Genomic DNA, 21,605 nt, shown 5'->3' on the forward strand with positions numbered 1-21,605 from the left:
GCCGGACATTTTGTTACATACAAACAAGGGTCTGTATGTATTCGTGTCATTTTCTCCCTTTCATTTTTTTTGCATAAATGCACATGACAACCACTGAGGGGCACCTGGCGCCTCTTCTAACAACTCCTGCTTCTCCTTCATCAGCAGGACACAGCAGCCTCCTTGCTTGCGTAAGGAGATTTTTCTGAAAGCAAATTTCTGTTTTTAAAGTGTACAAATAATATAATTCAAACAACTTTGTCTTTAGGCATAATCAAGCGATTGGAGTAAAATAAAGGCAGACTGAACGCTTAAGCCACAAATTCAAAACAGCCTTATTCGTGGTGTTCTCAGGTGATCAGAAACCTGGAAATGATGCAGATTCAATGATCTTGGACATTTTCTGGTCAAAGAAGGTATTTGGCACAGGAGACACGGGCAATCAGGGAGCCGTGTGGGGAGAAGGTGACAAGACTGTGAAGGTCAACATAAGGCAGCGGGTCTCAAACTTCAGCATGCATAAAACCACCTGGGGAGATGGTTAGAGATGCTCCGTGTCAGGTCCCGCTCCCAGCGAGTCCAGGTCAGTATGTGCGGTGTCTGGTGAGGACCGAGGTCTGCTTCTAAGTAAACACCCATGGCCTGGATGCAGGTGGTGCGTGCAAAGCATTTTGAGAAATTACTGCCTTGAGTTGCCAAGGAATCAAGGTGAGCCTTAATCAGACGGTGAGGAGAGGCTTTATTTCCATTAACCCTGAAAACGTTAGATACTAATTATGTAACTACTGGATTGGAAGATGTCATGTCAGAGCAAGAAGAAGGTTTTTCTACGTAACAAGAGAAAAATGACTTCTCAGGAGACAGTAAGACATGGGTGGGGGCAGGGGTGGACAGAAGGTGAGCAAGGGCCTCACTTCAACATGAAAAACTAAATGATGTCTCCCAGCACCAGAGCGGGAGGTTTTCTGATGAAAAAGAAAAGTAGCCAGAAACCAAAGAAAAAATGCTAAGAAAATAAAAAGTGCAAGCTGCTCTTTTCAAAATCCATCAGTTTCTCTTAGCAAAATGAATTCAGTATACCCAACAGACGAAACAGCTCTGTCTATTCGGAAAACACAAAGGTCAAATTTCACCTATGATTTTAGATGTTTCTGTTTTTTTTCTTTTACAAAATATGAGGCAAAAATATGCCTCTTACTGCTCATTCGTCTAAAAACCACAAGCCAAGTTTGAGGAAAAGGAACATTTAGGAATAATGGGAAAGCCCCTCCATCCAGCCTCTACTGGGGGCACGAAGCTGCACGATGCTTCGCCCTAGACGGTGATGTCCGCACCCGCTGTGTGCCCCCAGGTTGTGCCCAACGGCTGTCTGACTGCACACGAGGCCGGCAGAGCACAGCTTTCACGGGAATTTAAGTTGGGGCAAAGGAGCAAAACTTGAAGCTACCTGAGTGGTATGGTATCTTAGGCATTTTCTTTGTATCTTTATAACCGAAGGACACTCAAGAAACAAATATAAATCATCGAATGCACACAATAACTGTATTTATTATCCAATTACTAACAAAAAATAACAATTACACAGCCAAAGCCGTGCTGGAGCTAGAGGAAGGGAAGGAAAAGATGTGACGCTTACCTGCAGAGGCAGCAAAGGCCAGCTCCCCTCAACTGAGCAGGCGGGGGGACCCCTTGGAGCACCTGTGGCCCCTCTGGGTGTAACCCCCCACCAAACGCCAAGGCTCCCCACCGAGCCCCACTGGACTGTGGGCTCCTCCAGAACAGAGACTGTGGATTCCCACAGCCCAGCACCCAGAGGCTGAACAGAAAAATGAATTTACAGCTTGTGGTGGGGGCGGGGCCCGGGGGAGCAGTGCCCAGGGAAGATTACCCGGAAGAGTCAGAAATTGCTACAAAAAGCATGAAAAAGTACAAATCGACATGATACAAAGTAGCTGTTGTCATCCTAAATGATTTAAAAATTCCCCATTGATATGTTCTCAAAGCCAAGTTAAGGGCCAGCCGAGAAAATCAATCTTCTTACCTTATAGGAACACTACTCTTTAACCAAAATTGTCACCCAGCTTGACACTGATTTTCTACTCTTAAATCTGAACTTATTTCCAACTTTTTCTAAAACCTTAAAATCATCCAAAACAGAGGTGCTTCTGAAAACTGTACAAAGAATGCATATTCAAAACTCTGAAAAACAAAAAATACCACCGGTTGAGAAGCTAAGCCTAAAAACCTCAAAAATGTTTTGAGGTTAAAAAAAAGGAATTAGCCCCCGCAAATATGTATTTCAATTGAGAAAATATTCATGCCGATGTGTGAATTCTTACATACTTGCTTAAAAATTCATAGTTACATGCGCTGCGTATGCCTTGGATATGTATTTAATTCTGCAGGAAAGTGAAAATGCCTCCAGCAGTATAAACCTATGAATAGCTACTGACATAAACTGTGCCAACCATCAAGCCCAGACAGCTTCAGGGCTGGACAGCCAGGCGTGATGCTACTGTAACAGTTTTCACTGCTCAAGACAAGGAAACACCCACAGGACCCACCTAAGTCAAGCTGGGAATACCAGCGTTCCATAAAAATAGCAAGTACTTGGAAAATACCTTCGGAAATAAAACGGAATGAAAATAAGAGAAGAATAATGAAAAGGACCAAGAAGCAAGAAAAATTTAAGGAGGTGTGGGGCTTTCCAGAAATCAGAGGAACAAGAGGAAGCAGAGAAATGAAGGTATGGGTGGGGACAGCGTGAAAAGGGCTCAGAATGATCCCTAAATTAAGGTCTAACAGCCCCTCTGGCTCAGCCCGTTCCTCCATTTTATAAGGTAGGTCTTCAATGACATTTTTAAGAAAGACCTTATTTACACAAAGTAGGATTCCCTGGTGGCTCAGATGGTAAAGAAGTGTCCTGTGTGGGTTCAAACCCTGGGTCAGGAAAATCCCCTGGAGAAGGAAATGGCAACCCACCCCAGTATTCTTGCCTGGAGAATCCCCATGGTCATAGGAGCCCGGTGGCTACAGTCCATGGGTCACACAGTCGGGCACGACTGAGCACGTACACACATGAGCTTTGAGGTTATCTGGGGAACACCCGGCAGCCACTCAGGCCTGGGGCTGCCGCGAGCTCACCTTGGCGGTGATCTGGAACTCCTCATGCTCCTTCAGCAGCTCCTGGGTGTGCTGGATGCTTGAGCCCGTGGAGGTGTGGGTGGAGAGGTAGAACTCCCCACTGTCGTGGATCCACTCCAGAGCCTAGACGCGGGAGGAGTGGGAGAGAGTTCAGGCCTCAGCGGTGGTGAAACAAGGCCTGGCTCTCCAGCATCTCATTTAAACATCCGCAGGCCTGGGCTGGCCCGCCAGCTAGAAATGCTCCCTCAAAGAGAAACGAGAGTCTCAAGTGTGTATCTTCCTTCCAAAAGGAGAAGAAAAAGTTGACATTCTAGAAAAATGGGGTTGTGTCACTTGGGCATCCACAAGGCCTAACAAGTTCAAAAGTTTCTTATCCTTGGACCTAAAGGACAGTCAGAGCGCAGTGAACATCCTTCCTCAAGAGTACTGAGACAACGTGCATGAGGTTGGATAGCCTGAAATTGCTGAACACTGACATTCATGTCATGGGACTTGAGAACCCTCCTGGGGAGTTCTAACTAATAAAAAAAAAAAGAAAGAAAAAGAAAGCAGGCGCAAAGGCCCAACTTTCAAACGTGCAACTTGAGGCCTTTCTCCTTGTTCCTGCCTTCAGTGGGCCCTCAGGCAGCACCCACTTGCCTTCTGGAGGTTCCACAGAGGAGCCTCCTCATGACATGTAAGATGCTCTGGGCCAGGCTTAACCTCCCGGATGGAGGAGAGAGATGACCCCCCCTTGGGGAGAGAGGGGCTGGCCAGCCTCAGGCTGCAACAGAAGGATACATTCTAACTTCTATTCACTCCTTCATGTTTTTAGATGGAAGCAGTTTTTCCCCTTCTACGGGCATATATAGCAAATGAAATCAAACTTGCTTAAACATACGCATCTAAAAAAGGAACACTATAGAAAAGACATAAAAGCAAAAGTGCTTTCATATCTGCCCTCAAAATCTCTGGGTCCAGTGTGATTTGCTGGTCTAGGAACAGAAAAATCACTTTCTCTACTAGCACTTTTTTTTTAAGTGAAAAGAAAGCCACAACCCATAATACCTTCCATGAAGCATCCTGGCTGAGAATTTACTTTCGTTTTGCCAGAGTGTGGCTATTCCACCTCGAAAGCAATGTTGGCACCGAATCAAGGCAGAAACCATGGAGGTCAGTTCCCTCAAAGGTCCCTAGCAGTTCTGCTCACACAGGGAGTGGTGCCTGAGTGTCTACCACGGAGGCAGGTGACCCGGAGGGATTCCCGGACTGAGGAAGGCTGGGATGGGAGAGAAGGGTCCTGGGCAGGAGGAGGCTGGAGGGTGACGGGGGGGGGGGGCCCTTGGGGGTCACAGGGCCTGGGACTTTGGCCTGGAAGTGAATGGGGCTACCGCGTGGAAAAGGGATTGGCGAGGAAGCAACACCGGTTAGCAAACTGGTCCAGAGGTGTAGACGGGACACGGGCTGGGCTGGTTCCTGAGCTGGCTCAGAGGGCGGGAGGGGAAGGCAGAGGGCCCCGATGAAGGGGTGAGGATGGGAAGATGAGGGGAAGGCAGGAATCAGGGAAAACACGGGGGGCGGGGGTGGGACACAGCACGCGGGGAGCCTCGGGTCCACTTTGGCTTTGGTTAAGGCCACAGTGGAGACAGGCCAGGAGGGAGGTGGGGTCTCTAAATCTGGACACCAGAAACGGAAGGTCAGGGCTGGGAGATACCAACCGCGCGCGATAAGGGAGAGGAAAGAGAAACAAGAGCGAGCCCTGAACTGAACGCCAACTTGCAGGGGTGGAGATGAGGAGCATCTTGGAGCAGCCTGGAGCCCCGAGGGCTGCGGAGCAGGGCCGGGGTCACCGGCCACAGTCCCACCCGGAACCCCAGGGCCTCGTCCTGAACCCTCGAGCCGGCCGGGGCCACCAAGGCCAGCATGTCCTACACGCTTGGTATTTCCCGCGAGTCTGCTGTTACTGTAGAGAACAGAGCCCAGCCCGACAGGGCCGCAGGGCTGATGGTCATCCTCCGTCATGGCAAAAAGTGAATGCTCTTAAACTTTCGGCAAATGAGCTGCCTTTAGCAAACAGCAGCAGCGCGTCCCATTATTTCTCTTTGTCAAGGGAATTATTTACAATGTTGTTCTCTGACGCTGAATGACTCCTTGTCTTTCAACAGAGAGATAAGAAAGATGTGTGAGAGAAGATGATGAAACCGTCTCTAATTAGAAATCAAATCAGGCCCAATCCATTTTAAAAAATGTTAAGAAAGCAGACTTTAAACACTAAAAAATACTACTGCTCGCTGCCCCTACTGGGCATTATGATCACTGCATCCTGGAGAGTCAGTAAAGATGAGGCAGAGGCCGGGTTAGGGTCAGGGCGCCAGGTCCGGGGACCCTGAATCCTGCTCCCGCCCTGGGACACCAAGCAGTCCTGGCCAGCAGGCCTCACAGTGAGAGACTGACGTCTACCAGATTAAAGAGTCTGCTCCCCAAGAGGGAAACCCGTGCAGAGAAAACCGATCTTTCTGTGATTGGACGCCTACTCTGGGTCAGGCCCGCGTCAGCTTTGCAGGAGGATGGAGCAGATGGTGCAGGTCCGGCGCGGTCCCCGGGGACCAGGAGCCCTGGGGGGGCCCCGGGAGTGAGACGGCTCAAGGGGTTCCGAGGAAAGCCCCCTCCCTGCCTGCCTGCCCCTCCGGACCCCGCACTCACAGTCCACGGATTCTCACGTGACTGTTAAAACCAAAGAGAAGTGACGAGAATCCTCCCATCTGAGTTACAATCAGAGACTCTACCCTAAAATGACTTCCCCGACTGACCATCGAGGCTGAAGGCCTTGATCCCCAAATGACTTCAGAGGGGGCGACACGGCAAACGCACCCTCTCCATATCTCTGCCTCAGCCACAGACACGGCAGAGTTTTTGGACTCTACCGAATTCTGAGAAATGCTGCCACAGTTCTTAACTTTAGCTCCATTTATCTGAAGAGCAGAATTTGTATCTTGAAAATATAAACACAGCAACGTAAAAAGTTGCCCCCTGTATTATTTTTCCAGGGACTGAAATCACCATGATGGTGACTGCTGGGCAGAGCTGAATGGCGCGCTTGTTGAGGCCAAAATCAGCGAGTGAGACACGTGCATGAGAGCGTGGCGCTTTCTGGCCACGAACTTAAGTAAAAGGCAAGGCGGTGTCTGGTCATGAGGGCGCGATCAGCCGTCCGCTGCGGGGCCAGCAGCCACCCCTCTGACGGCGGCGGCCTGAGCGCGGGGAGCGGGGCCGGGGGCCGCGGGCTGACTGACCTGCTTGGCGCTTCGCTCGAAGACCACGTACTGCTGGCACTGATCCAGCCGCCGCTTTCTCATGGTCCAGTAGTGCAACACCCTGTTCTCCCGCTGGAAGAGCTCGTTCAAGATGTCTGAGAGAGCAAGGAGAAAGCCGCACGGCGGGGCCCGCCGTCAGTCAAGGCGCCCAGGAGATGACAGTCATTTTCATTTAGAGACTTTTAAATGCAAATGCCACTGCAGATCGTCAGATACTGAGACACACTGCCTGCCTGCCCGGTCTTCTTCACACACCTGTCCACACCGCTCCAGCTCACTCTTAAGACTGAGGTCACTGCACACTGAGCCGGCCCCTAACCCCTCAGGTCGGCAGGGTCGGTGGGGTAGTGACTGCGCCCCCTCTGTGGGAAATCTGAGGATGGCTGGGGAAACAATACTGGGAAAACACCAGTATTAGGTATTTTGTGCGAGACCATGAGAATGTTCCTGTGCAAGGAACTTCAGCCGGTCTCCAATTAAAATAAATAAATTAATTTACAAAAAAAAAGACACCAGTCAAAATGGCGCAGTAGAAGAAAATGATGGGTGTTAAAAACAAAACCAAAACCAAACTCTTAGGAGAGGGAAGGATGTGAAGTTGAGAAGCACAAAGCTAGAAAGGAAAACGTAAGACAACAATCTGATTACATGAGAATTAAAATTGTCATGATCAAATAAAACAGGGCATGTGTAAAAATATTACACAAATTAAGAGCCCAGATAAACTACTGGGAACATATGAGACACAGATCTAATTTATTGACTAGTGAATGGGAAAAATACGAATAACCTGTTGGCAAAGCAAGCAAAGCATACAAACATGAAGGTCGTGATTTTATGAAATGATATGTGGCCAACTAAAAATACGGACACACGTTTCGTCTCACTCAAGCAGTGGGATCAGTTTTTGCCGTTTTCCTGGCGAGGACCACACTGCCCAGGGCTGCAGGGACAGAGGAAACCTGCATAAGTACATTACTGAGGGAGGGAGGTGGAGTACAGACCCTGCAGATGGTAACTGGGCGTCAGGTAATGACAGCGAGGTGTGCGCACCCTTGAGCCAGGAAATAGCTTTCAGATACGGTGCTCACACAAGCTCCCAACACGACCTCTACAGATGCACACACAGAGGAGCTGTTTGCAAAAACTGGCAGCAACGTGAGAGAGCGTCAATTAGGGGTCAGGTTAAATCAACTATGGAATCAGGATAGTGCTGGACATGAAAAATAAGAGAACAGATCTCTAAATTCTGATACAGAGTAAGATTATTACTGAGTGAAAGAAGAAAATTGCAGGGGAATATAGTCCCATTGTGATTGAAAAAAAAAAAAAAAAAAAACACACCACGAAAACTAAAAAGCCAGATGCGTGAGTTGAAGCTACACATGATTCTGTCTTCACATGTCATGTCCATCTACACGCAGAGAAGGGATGCACAAAGGTCCTCACAGAGGTTACCATTGGCAAAGGAATTAGGTAATTTATATAAGTCTGTACACTTTCAAAATCCTTTAGAGTGAGTCTGTTTTTACTCAAGAAGTTTATAAAGTAAACAGATTAAAAAAAAAAAAAACTTTAGAAAAAGATTCCCCGACTGGAATTGCAAATCAAATAAGTGATACCTGGAATATAACTTTATTGGAAAACAACTTTTCCACAAACATTTACCAAGTTCCTCACAGCTGAGTGCTGTGAGAAGCAGGAGCCTGACTCGCATGTACCCACAGCTTGGTGGTTGATATTGCTATGGTCTCTTTGCTTGAAAAAGTGAACTATTTTAATGAAACTAATTAGGACTGAAACTTGAAGCCTGTCAAAAGATTAACCTACCACTTAAAATGAAATGGCTCTAAGTCTTTTCTGGTCTATTATTTCTGTAGCCTCTGCCCGAGGCAGCGCTGAGGCTCGGGTGAGGATGGAAGCTGAAAGAACAATGCCCGAGTATCAATAGTTTTAAACAACTCTCATCATTTCCTGAGGACCCATTTCCATGTCATTCCAATTCAACTTGTAGAAACAATTATGATTAAGTTGAAAATGACATATCACTTGGATGCATTTTTATTGCAAAATAGTCAAATCAGAATTCTATGGCTTAAAAATTATCAGTAGCCTTAACTTCCACTTGTCTCAACGCTACCTACAGTTTAGTATAATTGCTCCCAGGTCTTTTTAGATGCATTTCCGAATGTGCATATGTGGTTTTTACAGATTTTTAAACTCAAAGGATACCCATCTACATAACTTCTGCAATTTGCTTTTTATTAATAATGCTTTAAGTATACAAAAAAGTGGTAACACAGTGTAGCAATGAAATGGGTATATCATTTTTGTGATTTAAACTTTTAAAAATAATTTGCCTATAGATAATTCTGGTTTTCATTTTTCTCCTGATTCACATTTTCACTTACTTTGAATAAAACAGTCAATGTTAATAATATCTTGAACATGTTGCATTTTCTCCCTCAACTTGACTCAATAAATTATAAACCTATGTTTATTAAATATTTTATTACTAAAGTAAGATAACTTACAATTAACTTTAATGATATTAAAAAGACATTTAAAATGAACCCCTAGTGGACATTTAATTTCCAAATACATGGATTTTTTAAAAGCATCTTTGATACTAATTTCTCATTCTGACATTAGTTTCTCATTTACATGCTCTCTTCTCTTCAATCACCCTCTGTGTTACTTCAGTCTTCTAACTATTGAGGCTTTCAATGGCTAAGTCAAAGATCTCTCTTGGCAAATGTCACATTGCACTTGAAAAAATGGGTTCTTTTCAAATATCTTTTGATACTGATTTCTAACATAATTCCACAGTGATAAGAGAACAGACTGTGTATGACTTCAATACCTTTAGACCATGAAATTCCTGCACCTTGTTTTATGTCCCTGGATATGTTCCAGTGTCTCCTAGTTTAGTCTATGGGAACTGGAATAGAATTTTTATCCTACTGTTGTGTGAAAACTGTATAAATCTTAATTGTGCTGAATCGGTGCAGGGTGCTTTTCAGGTCTACTATATCCTTCTACTTCTCTGTATTTTCATTCCACAAATTTTTGAGAGTTTGATACTGAAACCCCAACTAAAAGTCTTAATTTATCTACTTAAAAAATTGTAATATACAGTGGAACTATATGTAACTTAGTTCTGTATCTTCCAAGTCTCCTGTAAATGTGTTATCATACTTTAATAATTGAAAAAAAATTAAAAACACCTGAAAAAATTCAAAAGTTAAAATGAAGCCCTGAGACAAGACTTCAGAGCACGTGCTGTCAGCTCAGCGGCTGGCCGAGCCCTAGTGGACTCACTTTTCACTTGCTGCTCGGGGGCTTTGATGTGGGTCACCATGCCGGGCATGTTCACGCTGTTCCTGTGCAGGTACTTCAGGAAGACGTCCGCATTCCTCCTGGCAAGCGTGCAAGCCTAAGGAACGAAGCAGAGCAACGTGTTCACACAGACATGTCTTCGGTGTATAGGACTGACAGAAGCACGGGGCTCTATCATACATCTAAAGCGTCCATCTGGCCAACTTGCAGTCTGGAGAATACAAAGGCTGAATCCCATTGCAATAAAAAAAAAAAACAACAACTCAGTCTTGGCGCCCTTGCTCCGATGAAACCAGCTGCTCTGTTGAGAGCCACCTGTGGCGAGGTCCAGGTGGCCAGGGACTGAAGGTGACCCCTGGGCTGCAGCCAGAGAGGCAGGGAAGCCTTTCTTCCCAATTTAACCTGGAGGTGACTGCATCCCTGGCCAATACCTTGATCGCAGCCCTGGGAGAAACTCTAAGTTGGAGGGCCGGGCTAAACCACGCTGGGAATTCTGCAGAGGGCAGACAGTATGTATTTTCAGCTCTCAAGTCACGCAGTCTCCATGTCTCAGTTGTACCTACTCAACCTGCCCACTGTAGATGAAGGCGGCCACGGATGACACTTAAATCAACAGGAGTAAAATGCACTTAGCGGTCAGGTCTTCGCCTGTAACCCTTTGGTTTAAGCCACTGAACTGCACGGTGGTTTTTTATATGGTTTTACTGCCATAAAAGACAACCGACAGCACATGTTTAGAAGTCACAAAAGTAATTTCATTCATGTATTAAAGTTTTCTTTAACAGAAAAGAGATAAATATAAATCAAAATGGTTCAGGGGGGAAAAAATCCCTTAATTATATTAGAAAGGGAAATATCTTGCCCATTGCCTAGCCCAGATCTGGAGTCAGTCTTTTCCTCAAGGAGCTCCGTGTCCTTGTAAGTGAACGGTACGGAGAGCCCCAACCTGGCTCGGCATGAGGGATGCTCGTCTTCAGTGGGCTGGGAACTGTTCCCAGGCCTTTTCAGGGGCTGCAGTACCTTTTTTTTTTTTAATGAGAAAAATACACCATGAGCCTCTACTGATCAGACTGAAATAAGCTGCCATGTCAAACAGCAAGGGAGCCATGAAGACTGCTAGGGTCATTTCAAAAGGACATCTGAGCCAGCCTGACTGGAAGGGGCTCTCAATGGCAGGACAAGTTTAGGATATGAAAAGACAAACACCTGATTTCAATGAGTGACTGAAACACACCAAATGTTAAAATCTACGATGATGCTACAAGAACACATTGATCATATGCAGAAGTTGCCAGGGCAACAGCTCATTATTCTGAAAATCATCAACAGAGGGAAACAGTCACACATAAACCCCACATTATTGGGCCAAACTCTATTCTAGCGTAACCACAAAGCTGAGGAGGGAATAATTCCATCTAACCAAGACAGAAGGAACGACAAGACTACCACCCTGGGGCAACTCCTAATGAAGTGATACCAACACTGGGCGCTAAACCCAGTGGATGAAAGGCTGATGGGGAAGTACACAAGCGATGCGACGGGCTTACCGTGTCTCAAGTACTGATAAACCTTCAGATCACAGAGACAGCAGGAGGAGACGGTGTGTGTCCCGAGGCGATGCCATGGGAAATACACAGCTTCACCCATGAGGTACCCTAAGCAGGCCCCACACACTCACTCAAACCTGAACCTGATCAAGGCCCTCAATCCAGCCAAGAGAAGTGGAGAGAATCCCGGATGCTAAGTGACCCAAGGGATGCAATCACCAGACCCGGGATGAGGGAAACTCCACAGCATGAATAATTCATTTCTTTACTTAATAAATGCTAATAAAAGGGAGGATAGGTTTAGGCTAAGATTTAAGAGACATACCAATCAAATCAATGCATGGACCTTGTCTGAATTTTGATTAAATCCATGTATAAAACCAAATTCATGGGACAACTGGAGAAATTTGAACACTGCTGGATTTTACATAAAATAAGAGTTACTATTACTTTTTCAGATCGGAAATGGAATTGTGGTTACAGAATGGTTTCAGATGGATTCCCTGGTGGCTCAGATGGTAAAGAATCTACTGGCAGTGCAGAAGACCTGGGTTCAATCCCTGGGTCGGGAAGATCCCCTGGAGTAGGAAATGGCCACCCACTCCAGTATTCTTGCCTGGAGAATTCCATGGACAGAGGAGCCTGGTGGACTACAGTCCATGGGGTCACAAAAGAGCCAGACACAACTGAGCGACTAACACTTTCATATTTTCAATGGTTTTAGAAAGGAAGAATTTGAATGTTTAAACACACACAGAAGTACTTATAAATAAACTGGTATAATACCTAGAATTTAAAATTATCCAGGCAAGATGGGCATATGCCCACATGTTGGTAATTATTGAAGCTGGGTGAGAAGTACAGAGGGGTTCATTTTCCATTCTCTCAATTTTTGTACACATTTTTAAACGTCTACAATAAAATGTTTAAAAATGTCCAACATGTCAAAGACATAATCCTAGATGAATGAAAGAGACTGACCCGATTTGTGGTGATTTTTGTTCGTAAACTTAAACAGCAGAGACAAGCAGGGGTGGGGGCTTCAGGTCCTATCTGAACAGTTGCAACAGGACACCCCGGGAAGCTCTGTTTTCCTACCTTGATTTACTTAAAAGAAAATCTCTGTGGGAGAAGCTCATAACAGGTCAGATACTAGGTTTAAGAGTTTTCAAAGAGTTACAATTCATTCTCTCAGACCAAACAATAACTCTAATAACTCTGTCAGCTCAGAGGATCACCTTCAAAATGAAACAGAAATGATTAAATGTGACAGGAAATGATGTCTGTGAGGTTAGGATGTTGAAGCCACGAGGAAAACTAAACTCCTTCAAGCAACACTGGACAATAAACACAACATCTCTTTTCAACAGGTCTGAGTGGCCACCAGCAGAACCCAGGAGGTCATTTTCACAAGTAGAAGAATGCAAGGTGGGAAAACTGTTCCAAGTTAATGCAACTAAACCTTTCGATCCCTTTTAAAAATTTAACTGTTGAGAAGCACACCAGTGACTCGTGTGTGACTGTATATGAAAATAACAAGGCAGGCTTGAAAAGTGACTTATTTAAACCTTCTCAGAGTTAAGACTTCCAGCTGGGCCTGAATGGGATTAAATTTCTCTTGCAGGAAACATTTCCTGAATAAGTATTAGTAACTGGTCCTGTGACCCCAAGGGGTGTTCCTGCTCTGTGTCCACTCTACACTGGGCTCACACATGTTCTGAGATGGTCTTTGTTCCTAAAAAGACTAAATTTCCAAAGAAAGATTATTTTGAGCTCTAAGCATTTTTGTTTCTGCAAATCTATTTCTGCATGTCTGTTCAGAATCACTTGGTATTGGGACTTCTACCCATTCTTTATACACACAGATTTCTGTCTAGCTCTTTCTCTGTGAAAACTAGAATGAGAGCGTAAATCACAACTGAAAAAAGACTTCAAGATCTCTGATCAGTTAACTTGTTGCTGATGCAAAAGTGAAAGGTGACAGTCACTCAGTCATGTCTGACTTTTCGTGAACCCATGGACTGCAGCCCGCCAGGCTCCTCTGCCCATGGGATTCTTCACCCATGGGATTCTCCAGGCAAGAATACTGGTGTGGGTAGTCATTCCCTTTTCCAGGGGATCTTCCCGACCCAGGGATCAAACCCGAGTCTCCTACATCACAGGTGGATTTTTTACCGTCTGAGCCACTAGGGAAGCAGGGTCACCCCTTCACTCCCTACAACCGGGGCTGTGCGAGGACGAAGGCATCCAGACACTCCCCAGGCTCAGGTGGACCCTCCTGGGTCTACGAACCCCATCGGCAAGGCACCAGCACCCAGAAGGCCGGCTCCGTACCTTTAGGAACGCTTCCTTCTGTTCGAGGTGCTTGCTGATCATGGGGGTGACGTGGTCTGTCTCGGAGTTGGGGCCTAGTTTGTCGGCCCCTCCGCACCAGTCCTCTTCCCTTTTGTACTCCTGCTCCAGGCTCTCCAGGACGCTGCAGACCTGTGGTGGGACAGAGGCCCGGGCTCAGAGGGGCCTCCTGGCAGGAGACGGGAGGGACAATCGGTCCTGGCCCGAGCACCAAGGCCATCGCTGGACGTGGGGACGCACGCGGGCTTTTCAGAGCATGGACAGATGAAAGGGGATTTTCCTGTCTCTCTCTGCTCTGCTTCAAGACGTATATTTAAATGAGAGGGAAAAGGATGTCTCTCATCAGATACTTTCCGACTTGTTATTCCCTGATACTTAAAGGATAATAATCCTAATAAGCAAGAATAATGCTAAATCTACGGGGCTGCTCTTCTCTGCTACGCTGGGACTTGACTGGTCCGGGAATGCCTGGCCAGGCAGGGGCTAAGTCGCCCAAGGGAGTTGGGCCCGGGGAACGCGTGGGCAGGGGCCCCCACCTGCTCCGAGGTCTTGTAGAAGGCCACGGACGCGTTCACCAGCTTCAGCCGGTCTTCCATCTTGAGCATGAGCTGCTGCCAGTGAGAGGCCACCTTCTCGGCGCAGTCCCGGATCATGTCCATGTCGTAGTGGTTGGCCTGCAGCATGGCCTCGGCCTTCTGCTGGACCTGCAGGGCGCTCTGGTGTGTCTTCTAAGGGGGGAGGGGAGAGGGGGAGGCTCATCAGTGGGGGGGGTCACGCCACACACTCACGGGGAAGGCTGCAGCTTCTTCCGTTCTGCTTGCTTTCACAGAAACAACAACTCCAGTTAACACAACTTCATTAGGACACTTAGAAAAACACAGCCAACAGGTTAGCAAAAACTTGTTCTTATGCTGACCCACAACTGTTTGTGTTTACCCAATGAAGGATGAAACAAATGCCTTAGGAATTTTCCAGCATGGGTCTTGGCTGCGGGGTTTTCAACTTTTGAGAAACAGCAGGAAAAAACCCTTAGCGGCCAATATTCTAAAAAAACAAAGCTGCTGAAATGTTCCAAGTGTATTGTGTCTATTGATCCTTCTCATAAGAGCAGCCAGAAGCAAACGAATGAGTGGAGAAAAGGGTGGCCTAAGTGAACACTCTTTATTTCACTTGGACCTTAAACTTTGGACTCAAGTCAGAGGTTTCCAAGAACTATTGATTTAAAAAAGAGAGAAAAAAGAGACACAGTTTAAAAAAGCCAAGAATGAACCAACTGTGCTCTCTGGAGGTCCGTGCCAGACAATGGATCTATGAAAATCCATTGCATTTATGAAAATAACAATGGCTCTATGAAAATAACCCACCCCCAATGCGCGCCCTGCTCTGTCAAGACTGGTCATACAGCAGCGGGCTGTGCCTCTGAGACCAGTAAAATGGACGAAACCTCAGCCGAGACCCCAGCTTGGGCGCCCTGGTGACGAGGTGTTCCTGCCAGGGGCCTGCCAGGCAAGGGACAGCAGGGGGTCAGCTAGAGCCACCCCTCGGCCTCCGGGACCCTTGCGGTGAGGTCGCCCTGGCAGCATCTCCTCCTCCTATGATGTACTAACTGCAGGTTTGCAGGCGTCGCCGTCTTGGGTTCCATGGTGCCCCTCTTGGCTCCCAGGGTCGGGGCCTCGGGAGGGGCCCTAGCGGACTGGCCCTGAGGCTGGCGGGGCCGGGCTCCGGGCCAGGCCTGGGTCCTCACCTCGATGGCGTGCTGGAACTGCTCGTGCTCCCTCTGCAGCTGCTCCGCCTCCTGCAGCGAGCTGGCCGTGATGAGCCCGGCGTTCAGCATGGACTCTCCGTTGCGGATCCAGCCCAGCACCTGGAACACGACACATGGAACTTCCAGCAGCAGTCCCTCCCGGGGCGTCTGGGCGCGGTGCAGCGAGACGTGGCCCAAGGGCTGGGCGGTCAAGCAGCTCCTGTCGGCTACAGAGCACTGACTTCCTTGTGACCCTACTGGCAACAGCCTGCTTCCCTTCCGTGGGACCTGAGCGTTAGGTGCTGCATTCTGAAATTAATTCTGGGGCCTCCCTGGTGGCTCAGTGGTAAAGAATCAGCCTGCCAATGTAGGAGACACATGGGTTCGATCCCTGGTCCAGGAAGGTTGCACAAGCCTTGGAGCAACTAAGCCCGTGTGCCACAATGACTGAGTCTGTGCTCCAGAGCCTGGGGGCTGCAACAACTGAGGCCAGCGTGTCCGACAGCCTGTGTTCCACAATGAGACAAGCCACTGCAATGAGAAGCCTGCACACCGCAGCTAGAGAGTAGCCTCCACTCGCCACAACTAGAGAAAAGCCCAGGCAGCAAGGAAGAACGGGCACAACAAATAAATAAAATTTTACACACACACACATATATATATATAAAACCTTAACTTTAAAAAATAAAAGTAAAATTAATTGTCATGCTTAGTTTCAAGTGAAAACTGAAAAACGTTGAGTATTCAGAGGAATGATCATTAGTCCATGGGTCAAAACAGACTGCGAATCACAGTAGAAAATCTACTACTGCAAAGAGTTTCCTGATAATAAAAAATATATGTATCTTTCACTCCTTTAAGGCCTCAGGAACATGCAGAATAAGCAAACTGCTTGATAAGCTCCTCGATCTCACTAACATATCTTCCACGTTAATGTCAGTGCTGAGACACTAAAGGATGTCTACTGAAAATCAGGACCACCCCACCAGTCTCAGCATCACGGAACCACAAGTCAGTTCTGACTGTGGAGGCCACAGGGAGTGTGGAAGGTCAATCTGGACAGTCGCTTATGGAAGAAATTGTTGGTTACCTACCCAATACCTACTTTCCTCATCTCTTTTATTCAGAAAAATCCCAACTTGTGGAAAAGAGCTTGAGATAAAGCCACTTCTCAGCTACCAAGACAGCTTGCTACAGGTATGATGTAATTTCAGCCATCGAGATCAAAGCAGGAGCTTCTGGGTCATTTGGGGAACATCTTTTTTTACTGATCCAGGTGCTGCCTATTCTTGTCATGCTTTCCCCTTCCTGACGCCTGGAACGTGGAGGTGATGGCTGGGGCTACAACAGCCATTTGGCAGCCACTGGGCAACCAATTAAGTCCCCTCTGATCAAACTTAACACGTGTTTTTCTGGGCATCTACCAGGACCCCGGGAATCCATACTTCCATGGTGTCCCTGCTCATGAGATAAAATGTCATGGACAGGCTTAATACACACAGGCATGGAATCCCATGGGCACTGAGCCAAAACCAATCTCTTCCAGATGTCCATTTTATTTTGCCATGCTATCTGGGAGGTGGCAGTATAGAGTTCTGACAACACAAAAAAGACCCCAGCCATACACAGCCTGTGGTCTGGGCCAGATTGATAATAGCTTATCTGGGGAGGGAAAAAAAAAAATCACATATTTATTCAGCCCAGGAAGCACTGCATTCGGAGTTTCAGGCAAGAGATTACCAATGACAAAACAAGGGAAGAGGAGGTGACTGGCAGGTGATCGGCCTGCCGGGTGGCGAAGGCTCTTCTCCTCCGTAAGCACACGGCTGCCCAGGCACTGGCTGCCTCCACCCGCGGGCAGCAGCTGCGTCGGGCTGTGCCCTGATGAGGGCCGACCGCCCAGCGCCCGCACGCCCCCGAGGGCACGCACGGCCGGCCGGCCGGGACCTCGGCCGCGGGCTCACCTGCTTGACCTCGGCCTGCAGGTGGCGCAGCTGCACACACTGCTCCAGGTGCTTCCGGTGCTGCTCGGCCGCCAGGTCCAGCTCCTGCTGCTTCTCGTGCAGAAACTCCAGCAGGTCCTGGACCCGCGTGGCCATGTCCACATCTCGGTCGCAAAGCAGCTCCACGCCTGTGGACATTGAAGGGACGCCCTGAGTTCAACCAGCACTTCAGCCTGTTCTTAACAGGTGCATGATGTACACGCTGCACCTGGAACCCCACCTACCCACCCTGCGGGGGCCAAGCCATAACTGGGAAGGCCGAAGCCAGCAGAGGGGCTTACGTGCGCCTCCGAGCACGCGAGTGTGTCTCAAAGAGTGAGTTTGATGGGGTCCAAAGCCAAATTTAAGGTACAGCTAATCAAACCAATGAGGGAGACCTGGGTGGGGATGGCAACCCACTCCAGTCTTCTTGCCTGGAGAATCCCACGGACAGAGGCGCCTGGTGGGCTCCAGTCCATGGGGTTGCAGAGCTGGACACGACTGAGCGACTATGCACAATCAAACCGACCTCATTACCTACCTACCTGCTTTTCCCCATGTACTGATATCTGGTCAAAGTGAGAAGTCCTTTATAAACGAGAGAACTGTGGCTCATTTTTGTTATCTACCGCATACCCGTTCAACTCTTGAGAAAGCACTGAATCTGACTTGTGTAACAGGAGTAATGCAGTATGCAGTTATTTGCTAAATTTCTAACGCTACAGTCCCCTCCAAGGTTTTGAGCCTATAGTGACATCTGCTGGTACAATGTAAATTAAGAAAAAAAAAACAAAGGACGTGAAAATATTTTCTTGGGGTTTACTTTTCATTCATGGAGATACAACAATAAATCATTAGTAAAATGAAACTTCATGACAGTGGAAATAACATGAAAGAATATTAGGGGGAAGTACACTAGTCAGAATGTTAAATGTGACCGTATCACGTGGGTGAGGGCTTCCCTGGTGGCTCAGATGGTAAAGAAACTGCCTGCAACGCAGGAGACCGGGGTTCAGTCCCTGGGTCGTGAAGATCCCCTGGAGAAGGGACTGGCTACCCACTCCAGTACTCTTGCCTGGAGAATCCATGGACAGAGGAGCCTGGTGGGCTACAGTCCATAGGGTCGCAAAGAGTCGGACAGGACTGAATGACTCACAATCACTTTCACGTGGGTGAAAGCAAGCACACGTTTCCATTCAGAGGGCAGGCACGAAACCCGAGTGCCGGGGTGGGTGGCCGCGCCGCTCACCGGAGGCCTGCACCTCGTTGACGTACTGCAGCAGGTCCTGGCCCTGGTGGATGACGTCGAAGGTCAGGTTGTTCATGGTCAGCGCCTTGTCCGCGTGGTGCTGCAGGCGCTGCTCTGCGATTGTCAGGTCCTCCGTGTCGAAGTCATTCATCTGCTGAGAAAGCTCGTCGTTCCAAGACTCCAGGTCTGAGATGATCTGACAGGGGAAATTATCTGCTCAGGACCAAGACGTGAAGAATGAACACCTGCTGCGACACCTCTCAGGGCCAAGTCAGGGAGGAAGAGATGGATGACGCTGCGTCAGAGGGACACAGGAGCCAGCAGATGGGGCTCCTACCGGCTAAAGATGGGACAGTTAGACCCTAAAAAAGTGACCACAACTGAATCAAATACACTGACTATAAAGAAGCCCATTCACTCCCAGTGACATGAGAAGAGAAGAGCTGAAATGCAAAAAGTTACTGAAAAGCTCTTTGGTTCTGATTAAAAGGAATCAAAATTGGTTCTTAAAGGAGAAAACTAATTATTCAAGCACAAAATGATGAAGCAAGGTTTCTCTTTATGGTTAAATCTAGCTACTAAGTGTAGACATAATAAAATTAGAAACCTTCTAACAAAACTCCTAGTAACGCCTGTTCAGGTCAAGGTGAGCAGTGCCGAGTGGACTACCAGAGGGAGGCTGACGGGGCACCTCCCGGGGCTGTGGACTGCCCGCAGCGCCCCTGGAGACAGGGGGCCAGACAGGACCCAGGCCGCCCTGTGCAGGAGCCACGCTGGGTCAGCCGCGGAGCTTTGGGAACCAAAGGAACCCGAATCTGATCGGGTCTTTCCATCTACCTTCTTTGAAGAAGGAAATGGCAACCCACTCTAGTATTCTTGCCCGGGAAACCCCATGGACAGAGGAACCTGGTGGGCTACACAGTCCATGGGGTTGCAAAAGTCGGACACGACTTTGTGGTTAAACCACCACCACCATCCACCTCGTAAGGTTACAGACAATGCCAAGGAAAGAAACACGGTTAAACAGCCTAGTAGAAATCAAGTGAAAAAGGGCAAAAAGTGGGACTCGGTTCTTTTGATACTTGTTACTTCAACGAGTCATCACACAGAAAAAAAGAGAAGGGCAGAGAGAGACGGTTCCAGATGAAAATATTAACCACAAATGCAGGAGCAGACCCCATGTGCCTCTTCCCTGCCGCACTTGTAGAAATCTGAACAGAGGCTGAGTGTTAGCAGGTAACAAAGAAACACTCTTAAATTGGCACGGTGCTTGGGATGTGGTTATGTAAGAAAATGGCCTGCTTTTTAGAGGTACTTACAAAGTCTTTAGGAGTGGAACACTACCAGCTGGTAGAGTTCTTCCTCTAAAACACCACAGCACAACAATATCGAAAGGAAGATACTTGGTAAGGTGGGCAAATTCATCGAATTTAGAGGACAGGCACGTGGAAGGGCATTGTACTATTCTTGCTACTTTTATGTAGGTCTGAAAACTTACATGATATACTTTGTAAAAATAATGACCAAAATTATAAAATCCAGAAAACAGGCAAAACTTTCTTGTGAACGAATATTATCTCTACATTTCCCATGGATCCTAATTTATTTTATCCATAGGAGCTGTAGCAAAATGAATTTGAGAATGTGAGAGTTTACACAGAATCCAGCTGTGAGATGGGAAAGAATAAAAATCTTAAGGCTTCTCCAATTCCTATTGCCCAAATCTCCTTGATTTCTTCTTTTATTACTGGGTCTGCATAATATATATGTCCATTACATTAATTTATTAAATTATATTCATTTATAAATTAATCCATCTATAATTATATCCCCCTGTAAATTAATAATTTTAAATAATGCCAAGTTAGACACAAACCAAGAAGTCACAAGGAAAATATTTTTTAAAAGGAAAAAAAAATTTAACGTAACTTTAACCTTGATCTCTACTCCAAGGGGAATTTTCTTTCTTAATGTTTGTTTGCTTTCTGACCCTGAGGGAGAAGAATTAGGTGTGGTGATGAGTTACAGACTCAGCCACAGTGCCTCACACGGACAACGTCAGGCTCAGAAAACACTCAAGAAATGGACAAAAAACAAAGATCAATGTGCTAAAAGCAGCAGGATTCAAAAACACTCACTGAGCATAAGGAAACCCTGGCGACGGCCAGGATCAAGGAGCATCAGGAAAAATCCTGTCCCCACGCTTGGCATTACGGCTTGTTAATCACCACGCAAGCCAAGAAAATAAACCTGTGGCAAACACAAAGCTCAAGCAAGCGCAAGGCTTTTTTGAACAGGATTCTTTGAAGAAATAACTCAGATACCATTTTTTTTTTAATGTATCCCTGAATTTTTAGAGAGTCTTCTTCTTTCTAAATGTACAGAGAGTTATGACTGCTTTCTGTAACTGTCACAGGATCCTGGCATAAGGCTTTGGATGTTCTTTTCATATCAATGGAGCAGACTTTATTTGGGCTATCTGGAGACTGAAATCCCAATATTCTAAGCCACAGGAAACCCTGCTTCACTTTTGAGAGATGGAAAGGCTATTTCAATTGAAATACAAGTGATACAGGGGATTTTTAAACACTGACCAGGTACCATGAATTTCTACCATGAAGATCACACCATGCCTTCTACGGGCAGTCAGACGGGGCACTTTCCCAGACAAGAGAGGAAATCCCAGCAAAGCCTAATGTGCTCAGGTTTTCACATTTTCAGGATTACTCCAGAGAAACAGAAGGCTCTCAGGCTATGACATTTTAAAAGCTTTTAGACTCTCTTTTAGCTGGTCTGTGACTGAACTGTAGGCTTAATTTCTCAGCTTAGGAAAACACTTATCCCTGGCTGAGCATGCTGGCTTTGTTTGAGGCCATGCAGAACTCTGTGGCTATTGTGGGGGGAAAATGCATGTTTTTGGTTCCTGATCTACATTTTAGGTTTTTGGTTCCTGATCCACTATGAACAAAATTAGTG

At 46.9% G+C, this 21,605-nt stretch overlaps 1 protein-coding gene across 4 annotated transcripts in view; it reads right to left on the reverse strand.

Annotated features, from left to right (window-relative positions):
• Positions 1-21,605, reverse strand: part of TRIO (trio Rho guanine nucleotide exchange factor) — a 354,591-nt gene that overhangs the window by 119,239 nt on the left and 213,747 nt on the right. For all 4 annotated transcript variants that reach the window (XM_043887107.1, XM_043887109.1, XM_043887111.1 and 1 more), the window contains exons 14-21: positions 18,630-18,825; positions 17,363-17,529; positions 15,399-15,518; positions 14,191-14,382; positions 13,637-13,786; positions 9,738-9,852; positions 6,396-6,511; positions 3,124-3,246 (exon numbers count right to left, since the gene is read on the reverse strand). In XM_043887107.1, the coding sequence (XP_043743042.1) occupies positions 3,124-3,246; positions 6,396-6,511; positions 9,738-9,852; positions 13,637-13,786; positions 14,191-14,382; positions 15,399-15,518; positions 17,363-17,529; positions 18,630-18,825 (1,179 nt within the window). The remainder of the gene's footprint in view (positions 1-3,123; positions 3,247-6,395; positions 6,512-9,737; positions 9,853-13,636; positions 13,787-14,190; positions 14,383-15,398; positions 15,519-17,362; positions 17,530-18,629; positions 18,826-21,605) is intronic.

The sequence above is a fragment of the Cervus elaphus genome, chromosome 25 (assembly GCF_910594005.1).
Source record: "Cervus elaphus chromosome 25, mCerEla1.1, whole genome shotgun sequence".
Taxonomy (NCBI): Eukaryota; Metazoa; Chordata; class Mammalia; order Artiodactyla; family Cervidae; genus Cervus; species Cervus elaphus.